We start from the raw sequence: 18,129 nt of genomic DNA, 5'->3' as shown, positions 1-18,129 counted from the left end.
TTAGGGAGTGAGCATCCCTGCTCAGCCGGCTGATTACCAGCTATTGGTGGACTTAGAATACAAAACAATTTTTTTTGAAAGATTTAGTTTAGAAAAATCTCCCCCCAGCAGATTTCACAGGCTTACATGTTGACACACACTCCTTTGTTTTAAAACTTCTGCCTATTAATATAATTGGGTGACCCTTAGTTCTGGCATTACATGGAGTAAATATTTCCTTATTTACTTTCAGCTCCCGTCAAGATTTTTAATAGGCCTCTATCATCCACTCCATTAATCATCTCTTCCAAGAATGGTCTGTATTTTTAATCTCTCCTCAGAGGGAAACTTCCAAACCCTCATTCATTTTTGTTGCCCTTCAATGCAGCTTTTCGGATTGCAAAATGTCCTTCAGACAGGACACCCATTTCTCCAGGCAGCATTCAAGATGATGATATATATTTTGTCTCATCTATCACTTTCCTAATGGTTCCTAACATTGTTACCTTGACTGCTGCTGCAATGGAATGCTTTAAAAAAAATTAACTATCCACTGTGACTCCCAGGATCTTTCAATGCTACCACCTAATTTAGACTTTTATATATAGTTGGAATTTTCCAAATATGCATTGCTTTGCATGAATCAACACTGAATTGTGTGCCATTGTGTTGCCCAATCACCCAGTTGTAGGATCCCTTTGCAGCCAGCTTTGGACTTGTGCTAACTTTGCCACCTCACACTTCACCCCTTTTTCTAGCTCACTTATCAGCACTGTCCCCAGCCTTCCATCTGTTTGCTTCCTTGCCACTAGCCTGCACCTTCTCCTGCAGGATCTAGACATTACCTCCCTGGGACAGAGCTCTGCTGAGGTTCAGAATAAGGATGTTAAGTATCAATTGACTTACTAGTTGAGTAGTCATTAAGGAAGAGTGCTCAAAGCGCTCACTTCCAGCTCAGGCTGCATCTGAGCAAAACTCCCAGCTGCCGCTCTGCAGTCTTAAAGGGACAGGGAAAGACACTGCTTCAGTCTCTGGTCCCCTTGTGAGTCTCAGGACAACCCTCACACTGCCACTCTGCATTTTTAAAGGGACACAGCAGCAGCAACTGGTCCCACTTGTCTGTCTCAGAGACTTGATAAACAATCCTCAACATCCCTGACAACGTTTCCAAATCCAGAGTCAGTGGCAGAGCTGGGATAGGGCAGGAGTGCCAGGACCACCCTGACCTTGCCCAAGTTAAAATCTTGAAGCCTCCTCAACTACAGGATGATCGAGCAATTAACACATTAAGTTACAGCTGCTGAGAAAAACACTTAAGAGTAATGCTCATTTCCTGGCAGTTGAAGGAGAATGTCACCGTCTTCAGCCCAGGTTTTCAATTTATGTTCCTTGTAGTTCTAAAGTCAGACTGAGCTGAAAATAAAGCATCTGGAGGCCTTTTTAAAGAGTTTTATTTGAGTGGTTCTTACAAAGATTGTTGCAATATGAAAGTCGTTTGTTTGATAGAAATATCAAGCTGTCTTGTCAAACACACTGAAGTAACCCAAAAATATATTTCAGAGCTCACAGAGCTTAAAAAGAGCAAAGATTATATATGCAACCAGACAAAACACATTTCTGCATTTTCTACTTATTTAGGCTTTGCTGAGTATCATTAAACTGTGCACACTACCTATATTCAACTTTTCTCTGGAAATGCAGAGTGTGTTTTGTTTGGAACCCTAGACATACCTCACATAGTATTTACAAAGAAACTTACAGATACATCAATCAAAAATGGCCATCAAGAAATAAAACGCTTGAATCCTCCCATTCTTAACTACTGCTCATCATAAAGCAAGCTGTGTAGTTGACCAAAATCAGCTCCTCCAGTAGCCTTTTGAATTCTCCATTTATACAAAACACTAAATATGTCCCTTCATAAATTCTATCAGATATTAACCTTTAACAGACCACCTACATTTAGTGAGATGTAAAATGTAATTACTGTATTAAAAGAAAGGCTTGTGAAACATTAAAAATATTATGTTCCATCTGCCTTTTACAGAAAATTTGTTTCTATCAGCTACTTCTCAGGTCCTACAGAACACCTCAGTAAATGTACAAGAATTACAAGGCAGAACAAGAAGTCAAACAGCTTTGTACACAGTGGGAATGCTAGTTAGGGAGAATGAGCACACTGCATTCCTGCTTACTCGGTTTTTATTTTTTAAAGGTAAAACGGGAAGTGTACACAAAATGACATTAAACCTTTTCCTTTAGTTTTATCTAAATAAAAAGATAACTCCAAATCTTCCTCCAAAAAATAGCTATATACAAAACTGACTAAATCCATCTTCATCGTCGAACTGGAACCAGTAATTGGGTCGCTGTCATGGAATCAGGGAAAAGATTGTGGTATGTCGGAAGAGGTACATATGCTGCTGTAATCATTTTACCTATACCAAAAGATAAAGGCCTTTTAATATCTTTAAGTCAACAATGAGAACTCAGGTCTCTAAGCAGATTTTACTCACCTGCAAACCACCGTCCATGCAATGCATTGACAGCTGCAATGGCAGCAGCGATTGAAGGGCACTTGACGTACACATTGCCCTAGAACAACAGACAGTGTTAGTCAGAGATGCATCATAACTTCCCCCCTAATTATCTACGTTTCTCACTGGGTATTGGCAACAGTGTCAGCAGGGATATGCATAATTTGGGGACTGTTAACTGCTAGTGCAGAATTAGCACAAAAGAAAAGCTAAAGTAACGGATACAGTTTGTTGTAGATATGCATGGGGAAAAACACCTGTGGCCTTCGCATAAATCTTTTTACTTCCATTTTTTAAAAAACGTGCCTAACCCTTTTTAGTTACTTCTCTGAGTATACCATTTAAGAGTAAGATAACCTCTGCTTCAAGACAATCACTAACTTCTACAAATTACTGCCAACATTTCAAGGATGAGGATATACATTAAACTGTGCATTTCCAGCAGATGAAATGTTAATTTCAAAGAAGAATGAGCTATCCTCCTGGGTCCATCAATAGCTATTAACTAAGATGGTCAGATACAACACACCACACTGTAGATTTCCCTAAAACTCTGATTGCCAGAAGCAGGGCATGGACAGCAAGAGATGGGTTACTTAAATGTCCCGTTCTGTTCAGTCTCGCTGAAGCACTTTTTATATGACTCCTTTTTGATTTTTACATCATGTAAGATCTGATTAAGCCAAGGTGGTCTCTTGCCATATTTTCTATCTTTCCTGCGCAGTGGAACAGTTTGCTTTTGTGCTCTTTATGTCCCTTTAAAAAATAACTTCAGTTTTTTTCCTCTTATTCTTGCTTCCTTTGGGACCTTATCTACCAGCTCTCTTGCAATTACTAAAATCTGTATTCCTGAAATCCACTGTCCCTGTTTTGCTGCTCTCCCTTCTACCATTCCTTGGAATCATGAACTCTATGATGGCATGATCACTTTCATCCACGCTGCCTTCCACTTTCAAATTGTCAACCAGTTCCTCCCTATGTGTTAAAATAGAATCTAGAATAAGTATCACCACAGTAGCGCCTCAACCTTCTGAAATAAAAATCATCTCCAATGCACTCCAAGAACTTCTTGGATAGTCTGTGCCCTGCTGTGTAAGTTTCCCAACATGTCTGCACAGCTGAAGTCCCCCATCACCACCAAATCCTGTGCTTTGGATGATCGTTAGCTATTGAAAAAAAAGCATCATCCACCTCTTCTGCCTTGGTAGGTTGTCTGTCGTAGACCCCTAGCATGACATCACCCTTGTTTTTTACCCCGTTTAATTTAACCCAGAAACCCCCTGCCTATCCTTCCTGAGCAAGTTGTACACCCTTCTATACCAATACGCCAATCATGTACATTATCCCACACAATTATTTTCACCCATAGTGTCTAATTTCAGGACTTCATTGGAGCTCAGTGCCCCAAAAAGTAAGGCTTCTAATACAAGTACTTCCTCATAGATGTGAGGAATTGTAGACTGTCAAAAATGAGGATGGAAGAGATTAGAAGGGTCTAGGAAGGTGTGAACAGAGTCTTGTTTGAAGAGGACTGAAGTTTTCTACTTATCAAATTACACACTAGTCCAGCTAATATAAAAACGTACAACACTTCTCCAAAAAAGCCAGTGCTGGGAAGTCTAGAAACAAGCAGATAAGCTACCAAGTAATTTATTTTATACAGCAGAGAATAGCATATTGTGGCGTGGGGACTGCAGCCAGAGCATTGTATTTGGCCCGTCCATCAGCAGGGTCACAGTCCCAGAATTATTTCGTTTCATGAGCTGGTCACTGTGTTTTTGTGAAACTGCTCATGCCTCTTATTGCTCCATTTGGCTCCCCCTTTCTAAAAGACTCCAACTCCACCCCACCCAGTTCCAGCTACTGCATTTCCATTAGCTGACTGGGTGCCTAGAACTCATCAGCTTCTAGCCAGGCCTCCACTCCAGCAGTGGGCAGCACACTAGAGCTGGGCATTTTTCATCAGGATGAAATCTAATCTAAACGCAGTGGACTTTTTTCCAAAGCTTGAATCCCAAACTGAGAACGGAACCCCAACAGCTCAACAAGGGCCATGGCGGGTCTGAATTGGAACAGTCTTGAATTCCACACCATTACACCAATACATTAGTGACAAAAAGTTTTACCATTAGTTTAAATTAAGGTGTTAAAAAGCAACTGAATTTTATTTTTTCTTCCAGTTTGCTGCTTGAGGGGACAGTGGCATGGGGTCCGGCCTTTTCTCAAATGGCTGGAGCTTGTGATCTGTGCAGGCTCAACCCCAACAGGAAATGGAGGAACACTCAGTTCACATTTGCCTAAACGTGTTTTAAGATGTCTGCAAACAGGCAGACACCCCCTTCCCCTGCCTCAGGTAACATCCCCTCTGTTCACTCTGGACAAAATGTGAGGGCAATCCCTTCACAACAGCAAGGCAAGGGGGCTTTCTGAGGGGAAGGTGACAGGTTAGGTAGCAAGTATGAATCTGGGGAGGTGACAGTAATGACAAATTATAAGGCAGAAGAGCTGGATCCTGCAGTTTGTATGTTTGGGGTTTTTTTGACGCAGCATTTCCTGTGCGCTATTCCTCAACTAGAGTGAAACAAATCCTTGGTCAAGTGGTTGTGTTTAGGGACACAGGAACACACAGCTGCCTTTTAAACCCTCTCCTCCAAAGTTACTGAGTAACATCTGAACCCAAAAGCAGCCACACAGACGTTTGATTAGGGTACAAAAGCTGCTGAGTATCCTTCATTATCAGCGCATTAACCCAGACTGTTTCACTGATTTGAGTCAGGTTGGACAGCCAGCATGTGACTATCAAAGGAAGGGTTTTCCAAGCCACGGATCAAATCCTGAGCAGAGAAGAGAGAGAACAAAGAGGCCATCCTAGCTCAGGGGGAAGGCATTAGCCCACGATTTTCACACAGAAGGCACATCATCTTCAATCGTCTTCACCAGTCAGGGACACATTGATAGAGCCCTGCACCGATACAAAAATGTAGTATCTGCACCTGAATCCGCACAAATAAGGTGGATATCTACATCTATACATGTGGATGTGGATATCTGCAGATATCCATGGATTTTGCAGGGCTCTAAACATTGGCCATTCCATAGTCCACAGCAGTTTCTGTATTGCTAAAGCATTTTAGCCTGGGGTGTTAGTGAATTGAGACAGGTTCTCATTATAACTTAGCCCTGGACAATTACAGCTTGAGAAGAAGTTCTAAAATTTATTTCAGATCTCACAAGATGTACCTGAGCTGAATTTTTGTCAACATAAATGTGGATAACTCCTCCATGTTTGTTACATTCCTCAATAACATCATCCTTAATTTCTGTATCCCAACCAGCTTCTTCTTCACTGCAAAAGGAAAAATTTACAAGTGAGTACTTGGAATGAAAATAAGACCACCCCAACAAAAAAACTCATTCTCACATTATCCCACTAAAGTCAGAAAGAAGAGTATAACAGAGAGATGGCAGGTGGTAACTTACGTTTGAGGATTAAACATATTGGAAAGCTGGAAGCATTGTGTTGCAAGTGGTTGTACAGAAGCAGCTGCAGCCAAAACTATTTAAGAGAAAGTGACAAGTTTTTCTGTCATTCAAAAATTTAATGCACAACTAAGGCTTTTTCTGTCTGCTTCAACATGTTAGACATCTGTACTTCAAAATCACAAAAGGAACCTTAGAGAGTCATATCCTGCCCCCTGTGCTAGGGCAGGACCAACCAAACCTAGAAAAACCCTGATAAACGTAACTAAGTAGGATGAAAACAGGTTGGACAAACATGAATATTTTTAGTCCGATGAAGAAATCAAGGGCATAGAGAAGTGAAGTTACATGCCCAAGAAATCTATGGTAGAACTGGAAATAGAATTCACTGTGTTCAGAAGCCCAGTTCTTGATGAACTCCACCCCACAAAACCAAAGGCAACTTACTCTTAACTGATGCTAAGAGATTTGTTAAAATAATCCTTGGGAGCCACCCTGATTTACCATACCCTGACAGACTCTGAACCCAGGCACCCAGGCTCCCAGGCTCCCAGCCTTGTCCTTTAACGAAAAGCCCTACACTTCTGAACACAGTGTAGTTGTAATGACTGCACCTACTTACAAAAGATCAAAATAAAGTGTCAGAGGGGTAACGGTTAACTTGGAACCGATCCATTTCAAAAACCGAGTTAAACGACTCCTGTATTATGCTTTTAAGCCTTTGCAGATAATTTCTTGTTTCAATCATTTTCCTGTATTTAATGAATCTCCCCCTTAGGCATTAGGAGGAAACATCAAGTAAAAAGCTTACACAGCAACCAACTTTTTAAAAAATTGATTGGCCCTCTAAAAACAAACTGGATTTCACTGACATTTGATATGATACAACACAGAAAATACAGCATGCCACTGGAATGCATGTGAAAGTCTCAGAAGTGTCCCATCAAGAACTAGTGTTGTTTATAACTGTTAAACCTATGCCTAAACTCAGTTATTCATGACTATATTAAGTTGAAACACACACCATAAGTAGCCCTAAACCTGTGACTGAAAAGTTCTGCCTGTCCCAGGCATTCCGACAGGGAACTGCATAGCCTGCAGCAAAATTTTAAGTAGAAGAAACTGTCTAATCCAAATGGCAGCTCCCTTCAACAGGGCTGACCACACTTCTGGTACTAATGGAACCATGGACAGGCAAGAAGAACACTTGTGCAGTTTTTAGAAAGGATAGGCAGAGAGAACTGTCAGGCTAGACATCTTTCCTGAGTAGTGACAAGGGAGACGATCAATATTTGACCTGTAAGTTAGTGAAAGTTACAGTACTAGGCTAGGAATGGTTGTCACAGCTTGTATAAAAACTTGTGAAAAGTCAGCCACACAGAGGCTGCTAAACAGACAATTAATATTTGCCCTATTCTAAGTTGCTATTTGTAGTTAACTGAAAAATATGTTTTATTCAACGTGAGAAAGGAGTGAAGAGTTTACAGTTTCATTTTGAGGGTTCAACTCCCTTTCAGTGGAATTTTTCAGAATAGCAGGTTTTTATGACTTGCCTCAAGTCACACAAATTAATGACTCATCTGGGAATAGAACCCAAGAATCCTGACTCAGTTCCCACACTTGTAAATCCGGATGTCAACAGTACACATCAAATCCAACCTACCTTCATTCTGCTGGGTAAGTCGGGTTTGCAAATCTGAAAGAAGCATGTATACAAAATTAAATATTATCAGGAATACTAAAAACTGCATCTTTAACTGCCCACCTCATACTGAGGTTGGACAGTATCTTCATGCAGGTACCCAACATTGCACTTCTTCAGATTAAAGGTAGTTTCATTCCGTCTAATTTATTACTAGGCAGGTGCTCAGATACTAGTGATTGACAGCACCTTTACTACTAGATCAACATTCTCCAAAGTAAAAGTGTTTAATTAATGGACAGTGAGACAAATGTGAAACTTCTCTCTGATCCACACATCTGCTTTACCGTAAACTGTACTACTTATCCTCTTGATAAAGAGCACATTGTACATCCTCTTGATAAAAAACACAAGTAGTAGAGAGGGCAGTTTTAAGTAAGCATTACACAAAAACTATACGTTCAGCATAGTTTGCAAATCTCTAATTAAGCCTCAATGTGTAATAATGCATTTTACAAATTAAGTAAATAAGGAAGAGATCATAGGACTTTAAACATCACTAAGGAGGGCAATGTTATTGCCAGGATGTCCTTTGATGTTCAATGTACACCTCTTTAAATCAGCAGCAATGGTAACTGTGGGCTGCAAGTGATATACAACTTCCAACTTTCTTCTTTGTGCCCAGCTCTTCCATTAATTCACACACATGGATTTGTCGTGCATGGGACAAGTTCAGAGAAGGCTACATGAAAAAACAGATCTAGTTTTATTTTCTAAGATTGACCAGTCACACTTGAAAAATTGTCCCATACATCTTGATTATTTAGGTCCAGTATCTGAAACTGGTCAACTGATAGGTGTTTGGGAACAGATGACCAGAACTGAACAGCAGGCTAGGAGATGGATTCATGATTAGAAGAGCAAATTAATCCACAAAATGCTAATCTCTAATGAGACCTAGTACACACCTTTCCTCTGAACTCTGACCTCATCTATACAGATATTAGGTATAAGCCCCTATACTAATTAATATATTGTTTGTACATAAAAGGCTGGAGTTAGGCTGCAGATAGTTTTGAAGATGTGTGCACACTGTAGCTGGTTTTATCCTGAAAGTGCCAAGAGGCTTTAAAAGGTGAGTGCCTAGTTATGACACTAGTGTGAGTGAAGGCTACTATACTGGGAGTTTTAGTCGTTTCATTCACTGGTAATACAAAGGAACAATTTTTTTTTTTTTTAAAGTAAAAAAACCAAATAATTACCCAGGTTTCTTAATAAATATAAATCAGTGAAGATACTCCCAGAACAGCTAACAGGATTGATCTGTACTACTCTTCACATGCTTTAGTGTCCACTGCCAAGTCCCGCTCCCTTTGTGATCCCTTGCACAGCTTTTCACTAAGGATGTTAAGGACTAGTTGACTGTCCGATAAGCAAATGATTATCGAATAGTCAAGTCGACTAGTCAATTCCCCCACCCTTGCTGCCTCTATCGGGGGGGGGGGGGGGGGAGACTTCAAAGCAGCAGCACCACACAGAGCTGACACTGGCCTCCATGCAGTGCTGCCCCTCTGAAACACCGTGGCTGGATCAGCTTTGCAGCATGGCCCCTTTGAAACGCCACTACAGCATTAAACAGCAGTGCCACATGGAGTCTGGGGTCAGCTGAGGACTCCCTGACTCCAGGCTCCCTGCAGCATTTCTGCAGAACTTGGAGTCAACTGGCGAGTCCCCAGCTGACCCCGGGCTCCGTGCAGCGCTGCCGCTTTGAAATGCCCAGCGAAGACCAGGATCATCTGGGGATTCCCCAGCTAATCCCAGGCTCCAGCATGGCATTTCGAAGCATGCAAAGCCCAGGGTCAGCTGGGGACTCCCCAGGGGTCTTGTGCATTTCAAAGTCGAAGTGCCCTTGTGGAGCCCAGAGTCAGCGGGACTTCCTGCTGGCCCCAAGCTGCACTTGGAGTTCAATTTTGAAATGCACAAGAGCTCCTGCTGAGTAGTCGATGGAAATTCTATCAACTACCACTAGTAAATTAATTATTTAACATCCTTACTTCAACTGCACCATCGTCCCTTCAAGTCCTCTGGGTCACAAAACCAGTCACTTGTCCAAAAGACCCAATGATGATTTGGTCCTCATTGGTGCTGGAAACTGTACACGCCCCAACTAGGAGATGACACAAAGGACTGAGGGAAAGAGTATTGTGCAATAAATGAATAGGGCAACTAGCTGTTGTGTTATGGTTTGCTTTTTTAATGTAACTATTTTTATGGCGACAGACTGGAAGAAGTAGGGGGAGGGAGAGAAACTGGAATGGAGATCAAGAGTAGGGAAATGAGCAGTCACTGTCTCCCCACCTGCTTAGCCATTATTTGCAGGCAGGGTTTTGTTGGTATCATAGCCAAAATGAGTCTTGAGGAGGGGAGCTGAAGGGCAACGTAGTAGCGTTATTAGTGTCTTCACCATACACAAGGAAGTATTTGGGAAAAAGCACGGATATTTGATGGAGAAACTCACTGGTAAAAGGCAAGAATGTACATGAAATAAAGGCAGGTGTCACCACTGCTGTGTAGTCTTGAAGATAAAAAAAAGCTTATGTATAACGTGGAGCTGAAAGGGGAAGAGAGTAAATGTACCAGAAAAGGGCTGATGTGACCAGAGTAATGAAATCAAGCTGAGGTCACCCAGGTTTCAAACTTGAGTAATTGGTACAACAGGATTGTACACTGAGAGAGATCAATTGCTCAGTTTTGGACTTGCTGATTTTGCAGACTCTGCAACTGGCACCCATTAGCAGGAGATGCCAAAGCATGGCTATGGTAAATCTATACCTAACCGCCAGCACAAAATTCCAGTCTCTCAACTACTCTCAGGAATTTTATAGTAGAAAAGCAATCAGGACTGAGATTGCCAAGAATTACCTAATCTACATTTTAACTGTACGACTATTTGTAAACAGTGCATACTGAACCATGTCAAAATAAATGCAGAATATGTTGTGATACATTGGCCTCACTTCTGTTTGCGTGCTTGTAGATTTGCAGAGTTCAATAATTCACCATCACTGTGAGCCCTGCTGTGACCCACAGTATTATCACAAAATATCAAATATTTTCACCTCCCCTGAAGCTCTAAACACACAAAAGTAACTTGCCAAAACAGACGACCAAATTCTTACCTGCCACAGCACCAAATGCTAAAGACCCACTCATTTGCAGCGCCTGTTGTGCCGCTGGGGGAATCTGTAAACCAGTACCTGTGACAAAAAGCACCAGTGAGTTCTTCGCTTGGGAAGTATTCTAGGAATAGAAAACTTAAGAAATCTTAGTATTCTTCAGCACTAAAGGAAACAAAATATTTCCTTAAGTTAACATTCCATCTTTGAGGTGTTCTAATACAGAAAAGGCGTATTTTGCAGTGTTATCTAAAACTTAAAGTCCGAGAGACTTAAGATTACTTTAACGTCTCCAATATTTTCCCCCCACAACCTACATTACCACACATACCTTCTGCAAGTCTTGCCATCAACTGTAGACGACCAGTTGTTCCCAAGTCAATTCCAGTCCTTTCCAGTTCATCGCTGTCCAAAAATGAACTAGCACTTGAAGCATCAGTGCGTTCTGTTACATGACCTACTTTCATTGGCCGGCCTGCTAGCTCAAACCCATTTAGTTGTTCCAAGGCTTTTTTGGCACACTCTGAGTCTGAGAACTGTAGAGGATACAAGATCAGTGTCTAGCAAAGTCCACAAGGTATTTTCTATTCAACATATCATCTATACAACTATATAGCTGAGATGCCTTCAATTTTCAAGAAGCTACTCATACAGCTACTCATTTTTTTTGTTTTTTTCTTTACGAGGCCAGAAAGCACAGAAAAATCGGTTAATTATTCAATAGTATAATATTGAGCTCTGACTATTTACCTCTGCATTTCTAATACTCATCTTACGTTCTATGCATCTTTTCTACAAAGTAGAAATTCCATCATAAATCAAGGCCTTAGCTTCAGTTTTCCTCCAGTGAACTGTTTAAGGACTATGATGAAGTAATTTTTGGGGGGGCGGGGGGGAGGAGGAGGGTCGTGCCCTTATCTTGTGATCTTAATTACTGTAGCATGCTTTACATGTAATGTTGGCCAAGCAAAGCTTCAGGAAGGGCAGCATGCAGCTTCATGTCCGCTTAGTGGTGTTGGTCAGGGCACGCATCACAGTTATACAATTGTGGTGGTTCCCCCCGTTTATTTCAAATTACAGTAACTCAAACTTTGTCAATAGCCATCACAACTTCACCATATTTTATTTTGTCAGTTACAACATCTGAGCTTAGTTCCCAGTTTTGAATATCTGGGGGTTGGCTGGGATGTGCTCTCTTCCAGAAGCCCTGGCCTCTATCATCTGATTGCTCTGACAAAGCTCAAGTCTGATGACTTTCAGGACTTGGTACGAGGTCTGTTTCCACTCCAGCGTTTCCTTGAAGGGGTGGTGATATAGCTTAGTGTGATTTCTGGTAATACTGGTTATTAATAAGGATTTTTTTGTTTTTAAAAATATCAGATATCTGATTTGTTAATTATCCTTATGTAATAACCAGAGACTACCAATCCAGGACTGGCAGGCAGACACAGCTGCACTCCCCAAGAGAATAAAAAATTTCTAATCAACGGATCTGCATTGCTAGGATATTTGAAGGAGCTTGGAACACACAGAGCTAGCTCATCCTGGAGAAAAGTAACCTGGTTACACAAAACTCTCAGTTTTGGTTAAATTACTTAGACATCTCTGAAGAAGTCTTCTAATCTCAGTTTAAACTCCGACTGAGTTGTTTATTTCTGCCTGGGCTCTGATATGCCCTTGTCCAGTCAGTTGGAATTTGGGTCACATACCTAACCCACAATTCTGCTAAGTATTTACAAGTCAAAAATCTCACCGTAATAAATCCATATCCTTTGGAGCGTCCAGTTTCACTATCCATCATCAGCTGAATGCTTTCAATCTAAAAAAAATTTTTTTTTAAAGATGAAAAACATTAAGACTATGACACACTGCACTCTATAGTCAAGTGAGTAGTTCAATTTAGCCTTCTCTCATGTAAGCTTTTTGAATGCATCACAAGATATCAATACAAAAACGTAAGACAGCTGGTATAGACACATGGTCCAGAATGGAACTTAATACAACTATTACTGGAAGTTTTATCAGCTACCCATTTTTTAAGTGTATAAGCATAAAGGTAACTTGCAATTTACTAAAAGTGAGACATCTTTGGAGTACACCAAACAACCTTGGATATGTTTAATTCATTATTATTTTGGGCTTATCAGCTAGCAACTTCCACCCAGATGTGACATCTTAGCACATACTCTAACCGGACAGCCATCAATTGCTGATTGTTCCATTAACGGAGATACAAGCAACTGCTCCTTCGCACAGTGTCTCAATGGAGGGAATTTTTGTAAAATGATGTTAGAGTCTACCAGGAGCCAGTTTTTTTTTTTGTTTTTTTTTTTTAAACAAACAGAAAAAAGACATATCATTCAAAGTCTTATATTCTTGCCTGCTTTTATTCTGGACAGTGAACAGAACTTCACATTACTGAATTTAAGGAAACAAATTTCAAGTCATCTGCAAACAAAGTATTAGAGGTCTCAGAAGGATAGCCATGTTAGTCTAACTAAAAAAAACCCAACAAAAACAAAAAACAAAAAAACTTTAAACACAACAATGGTGCTGTAACACCTTAGGGTGCGTCTACACAGCAGGGCTTAACTCAAAATAAGCTACACAAATTGAGATAAATCAATTGCATAGCTTATTTTGAAATTGGGAACAACTACACAGCGCTTATTTCGAAATAGAGTATGCTTCCTCCAACATCCCTTACTCCTCATACAATAAAAGTGTTACAGGAGTAAGTCTCTCCAGATTGACAGTATTTCAACATTATTTCAAAATAACTTTGTCCATGTCTACACAGCAGGTAGTTATTTTGGAATAATATTGCTGTGAAGACATACCCTTAGAACAAGGCTACTCAACTTTGGAAGCCCTGGGGGACACAACGATACTCATGGCCCGTGCCGAGGGCTGCAACTTAAGTGTGATTGCATATATATGCAAATAGCTTCTTTAACACGGACGTGCATGAATACAAAGATTAAGGCAAGACTACAAAGCACGCAGGCCCCATTTAACTTGGTTCGGCTGATATTAATAAAATGCAATATTTACCTGATTTCCATCCATGACAGCACTTTAAATGAGCAATGACAGTGCAGGAATTTAACTACTAAAATGCTTATCAACAGAAGACCACTGTATTGACTACTAATTTGTTTTGGCTCCCAACCGCGAGCTACGTGTTGAGCCCCATGTAAACTCAAACCGCACCGCGGGCTGCAAACAAATGGGCCGAAGGCCACATGCAGTCCACAGGCCACATGTTGAGTAGCCCAGTCTTAGAGGCTAACCAAAGTATTATGCATATGTAAATATAGGGAAAAGTAAAAAGTAGATTTTTTTTTTTTAAATCTAAATCTATATGCCATTTGCAGTCTTCCTTCTGGTTTATTCCCCTTACCAAAGGCTGATTTGGGACAAGACAAGATGGATTCGAACAATTAACAATTTGCTGCAGTTCTCTGAAGGATTTTTTTTTAGCATGACTAACTTAAAATACACGTACTCCAATTTTATTTAATAGACATTTGACTAGCTATGACATAAGTTAAAGGATGAAGTATCCCACCAAATAGAACATACAAACAGTACACAAAATGATTTTTGAGAACCCAGATAACCCAAGATGGACATGAGTTGCAAATTACAGTTGAGTCCAGATTATCCAACCTTCGGTAATCCGACATTCCACTTTATCCAACTTGAGTGCAGCGCGAGTATGCGGCCCCCAAGGCCAGCCACCCCAGCTGACGAGGCTTCAGCAGTCTCCCACGGGTTGGAGCCTCCTGCCAGCACCGCCTCGTCCCCGTCCCTGCCTGGCACCTTTCCTCCCTGAGCTGCACCAGCGGCGCCAGGTGAGCGACAGGGCAGCGAGCGGGGCCGGAGCCAGGGCCAGGCAGGGATGGGGACCAAGTGGCACCAGCAGCTATCCCACCCTCCCTGTACTCCCTATTATGCAACATTTTCGGTAATCTAACCACCTGTCGATCCCGTTTTAGGTCAGATCATCGGGACTCTACTGTACATTAGTTTTTTGTTTTTTTTTTTAAATACAGCTTGCAGCCTATACTAGGTTACTGTCAGACATCTCTCTAAGAATTGTTACAAAATGCCCATCTGTAACTGGTGTGCGCAAAAGTACACGTGACAATTTAATGGCACAATCCAGGCAACACATTAGTTAGCCTGAAGGGGGAGGGGGGGGGGGGAAATGGGCGAGGTTGCCAGTGGGCCAGACTGGGCCTGCCAAGCCACCAGCCCACAGCTGCCTTGCTGGGACCCTTAAGCACAGCGCAGCAACTGCTTTACATGTGGTTGCTCTATTCCATCGTGTGCCGTTTAGGCAAAACATAGGAAAGATTCCTTCGATTGCGTGAAAGGAGACGACCACCTTTGAAAGGAACTCCAGGTGAGGCTTAAGACGGACCTTGTCTTTGAAGAAGCCTGTATATGGCGCTTCTAATTTCACGGTGACCAGAAACACCACCTTTCAGAACAAATGGGAGAGAAAGCAAGCCTCAGTGGCTTGAATGGCGGTCCCATGAGCCAAAAGAGGACTAAGTTTAGGTCCCACTAAAAGACAAGGTCCCAGACCTGCATAGAAAGGCGCTCAAGACCCCCACAGGAAATGCACATCTGCTCAGAAACAGTCCTTGGAGCAGTCCATAGAAAGCTGAAATGGCCTGACACTCTCTGGGATGGGGGTATAAATTGCCAAAGCCAGCAACGTCCTGAACCAGTGCTGGTGAGCCAGGCTGAGAATATCAGAATGACCGGAGCCTTGCCCGGTTTGATTCAGACAAGAATCCTGCGGATGAGAAGGATTAGTGAAAACTCATTCAGCAAACCCTTTACCCACGACAGAAGGAAGACATCCAAGAGGCAGCCTGTGCCCAAGCCCCACAGAAACCAAAAACCGTGGTGGCAAAGAGGTCTTTTTGGGGAGTTTCCACCTTCAGAAAATCATGAAGGTCTCTTCTTTGGGAAGTGGCCATTCATGTTAAGAGATATCCCTGCTGAGGTGATTCACCAGGGCATTTCTCATCCTGAGGCAAGCCACCTGCAGGCAGATGTTGTGTATCAAAGGAGGAGCGCTTTGATATAAAACACTGAGGCCATATTGTCCGCCAGGATCCTCACCACTTTGCTCGATATGAAACAAAGGAAAACCCTGCAAGCTAGATGCACTGCTCTGAGCTCGACACTGATATGCAGCTGAGCATCCTCTGCGTCCAAACGGCTCTGAGGTGCATGCCGCACCCTAGATCTATGGTGTCTGACCCGAGCTCAAGGAAGGGAGCTGCAGTGGGAAACCGGACTCCCTCCAGCATGATCAAGGTTGTATGTGAGGGGGGCTTATGACCATGTCATCCAGGTGGTCCCTAGACTGGGAGTATACTGATGGCAGCCACTGCTGGACAGGCTACAAGCAGAGCCTGGCAAGGAAGACAACATGCATGCATGCCAAGGTGTGCCCCAACAGACACAGGCAGACTCTGGCTGTACTCAGGGGATACATGGACACTTGCTCCACATGGATGTGAGGCCCGCCAGGCATGGGTCGAATTGAGCACATCACTGATTAACTCTATGCATTGAAGTGGTATTAACGTTGACTCATTGACCTGGAGACCCAATGTTTGGGATGTGTCTAGACAGGGGAGAGCTACTCCACGATTTTGGGAAGTGGTCACAGGATGCATTTTTCTATGGAAGGGCTGCAGGGTCTGGGACAGAGGTAGGGTGCAGAAGAGAGTTTTGGGTAGCCACTAGAGGGCTCAGGGTCTAAAAGAGTTAGGGTGAAGGGGGGGTGACCTGGGAAAGGGGATGGGGATGCTGAGTGCAGGAAAGGACCTGGGGAAGGGGATGCTGGGTCTGGAAAGGGGTCTGGGTGCAGGAAAAGAGTCTGACCTGAGGAAGGAGTGGAAGAAATGGTGCAGAGGGTTTGGATTATGACCTGGGGCAGCAAACTGGGGTGCAGGAAACCTCATGGCCTAAAAGATAAGGTGTCTGACTTCTGATCAGGTGATTTAGTGTTCGAGTCCCTTGGTAGTTGTGCTGTTATTTTAATAGGTAGCAGGTTTGAAACAAACATAAGGAAGTATTTCTTCACACAACACAATCGACCTGTGGAACTCCTTGCCAGAGGATGTTGTGAAGATCATGACTTGGACAGGGTTCAAAAAAAGAACTAGATACATTCATGGAGACTAGGTCCATCACTGGCTATTAGCCAGGATGGGCAGGAATGGTGTCTCTGACCTCTGTTTGTCAAAAGCTGTGATTGGGTGACAGGGGAGGGAGGGTTCCCTGTTGTGTTCACTCCCTCTGGGGCATCTCGCATTGGCCAATAGTGGTCAGAAGACCTGATACTGGACCAGATTTGGTCTGACCAATCTGGCCATTCTTATGAGAGGATTTTGGCCTGGGGGAGGGTTGAAGTAGGGGGTGCAGGGTGTGGGAGGGAATTATCAACTTGGGTAGGGGATGCAAAAGAGTTGGGTGGTAACCGGGGGCAAGGAGTTGAAGTGTGGGAGGGAGTGGTATGACAGACACAGGCTCTGGTCGAGAGTTCCTTACCTAGACGGCTCCTGGCCAGCAGCCCAGTGGGAGCCTTTGGCCGTCTTCCTATCTGCTGCTTCTCAATCTGGCCCATGGCCTGCCAGGACTCTCCAGCGGATTCTCTGCCTGCCACAGCCCCAGGGTTCTCAAAGCAGCTAGCTACTGGGGCCATATGCCGTAGTGTGCTCCTTGCGAGGGGAGGGGAGCAAGGCATGAGGGAAGACGTCACATGCTGTTCCCGCCACCAGCACAAATTATTGCAGCTCCCATTGGCAGGAAACTGAGCTTGGCAGGCTATATCCAGCCTATGGGCCATATCTTGCCTACCCCTAGTTTAGAAGCAGTGCGAGATCTTGACTGGCCTGAGACCTTGATCTGCCCGAGGTAAGGGTAGAGATGAACGCCACAGTGCCTCAGGAAGGCTGCTATTACAGCTATGCATTTAGTGAACACTGCTGGGGCCTTAGCCAACCCGAAGTGGATATCTGCAAACTGGCAATGTATGGAGTCCACTGCGAAGCAACAGAACTGCCTGTGATGTGGAAAAATCACTGTGAAAATAGGTGCCCTTGAGGTTGAGGACAGCATACCACTTCCCCTTGACAAGGGGAGGCCAAGGAGATCATACTGAACTTGAATTTCTTCAGGCACTTGTTGAGGTCTCAGGTCCAGAATGGGCCAGAGACCTCCCTTGGCCTTTGGGATTAAGAAGTAGTGGGAACAGAACCCCTATGTTCCAGAACTCAGGCAG

The 18,129-nt window shown here is 42.9% G+C and overlaps 1 protein-coding gene across 2 annotated transcripts in view; it reads right to left on the bottom strand.

Annotated features, from left to right (window-relative positions):
- Nucleotides 1–1,413: 1,413 nt before the first annotated feature.
- RBM39 (RNA binding motif protein 39) overlaps nucleotides 1,414–18,129 on the bottom strand; it is a 48,886-nt gene continuing 32,170 nt past the window's right edge. For both annotated transcript variants that reach the window (XM_075901469.2, XM_075901468.2), the window contains exons 10-17: nucleotides 12,568–12,633; nucleotides 11,146–11,350; nucleotides 10,818–10,895; nucleotides 7,660–7,692; nucleotides 5,997–6,072; nucleotides 5,757–5,862; nucleotides 2,496–2,574; nucleotides 1,414–2,417 (exon numbers count right to left, since the gene is read on the bottom strand). In XM_075901469.2, coding sequence (XP_075757584.1) covers nucleotides 2,317–2,417; nucleotides 2,496–2,574; nucleotides 5,757–5,862; nucleotides 5,997–6,072; nucleotides 7,660–7,692; nucleotides 10,818–10,895; nucleotides 11,146–11,350; nucleotides 12,568–12,633 — 744 coding nt within the window. In that variant the 3' untranslated portion in view covers nucleotides 1,414–2,316. The remainder of the gene's footprint in view (nucleotides 2,418–2,495; nucleotides 2,575–5,756; nucleotides 5,863–5,996; nucleotides 6,073–7,659; nucleotides 7,693–10,817; nucleotides 10,896–11,145; nucleotides 11,351–12,567; nucleotides 12,634–18,129) is intronic.

Source organism: Pelodiscus sinensis, chromosome 17, assembly GCF_052426305.1.
Source record: "Pelodiscus sinensis isolate ZL-2025 chromosome 17, ASM5242630v1, whole genome shotgun sequence".
Taxonomy (NCBI): Eukaryota; Metazoa; Chordata; order Testudines; family Trionychidae; genus Pelodiscus; species Pelodiscus sinensis.
The sequence above is the reverse complement of the archived record's forward strand: the minus strand, read 5'-3'. Positions and strand labels throughout refer to the sequence as shown.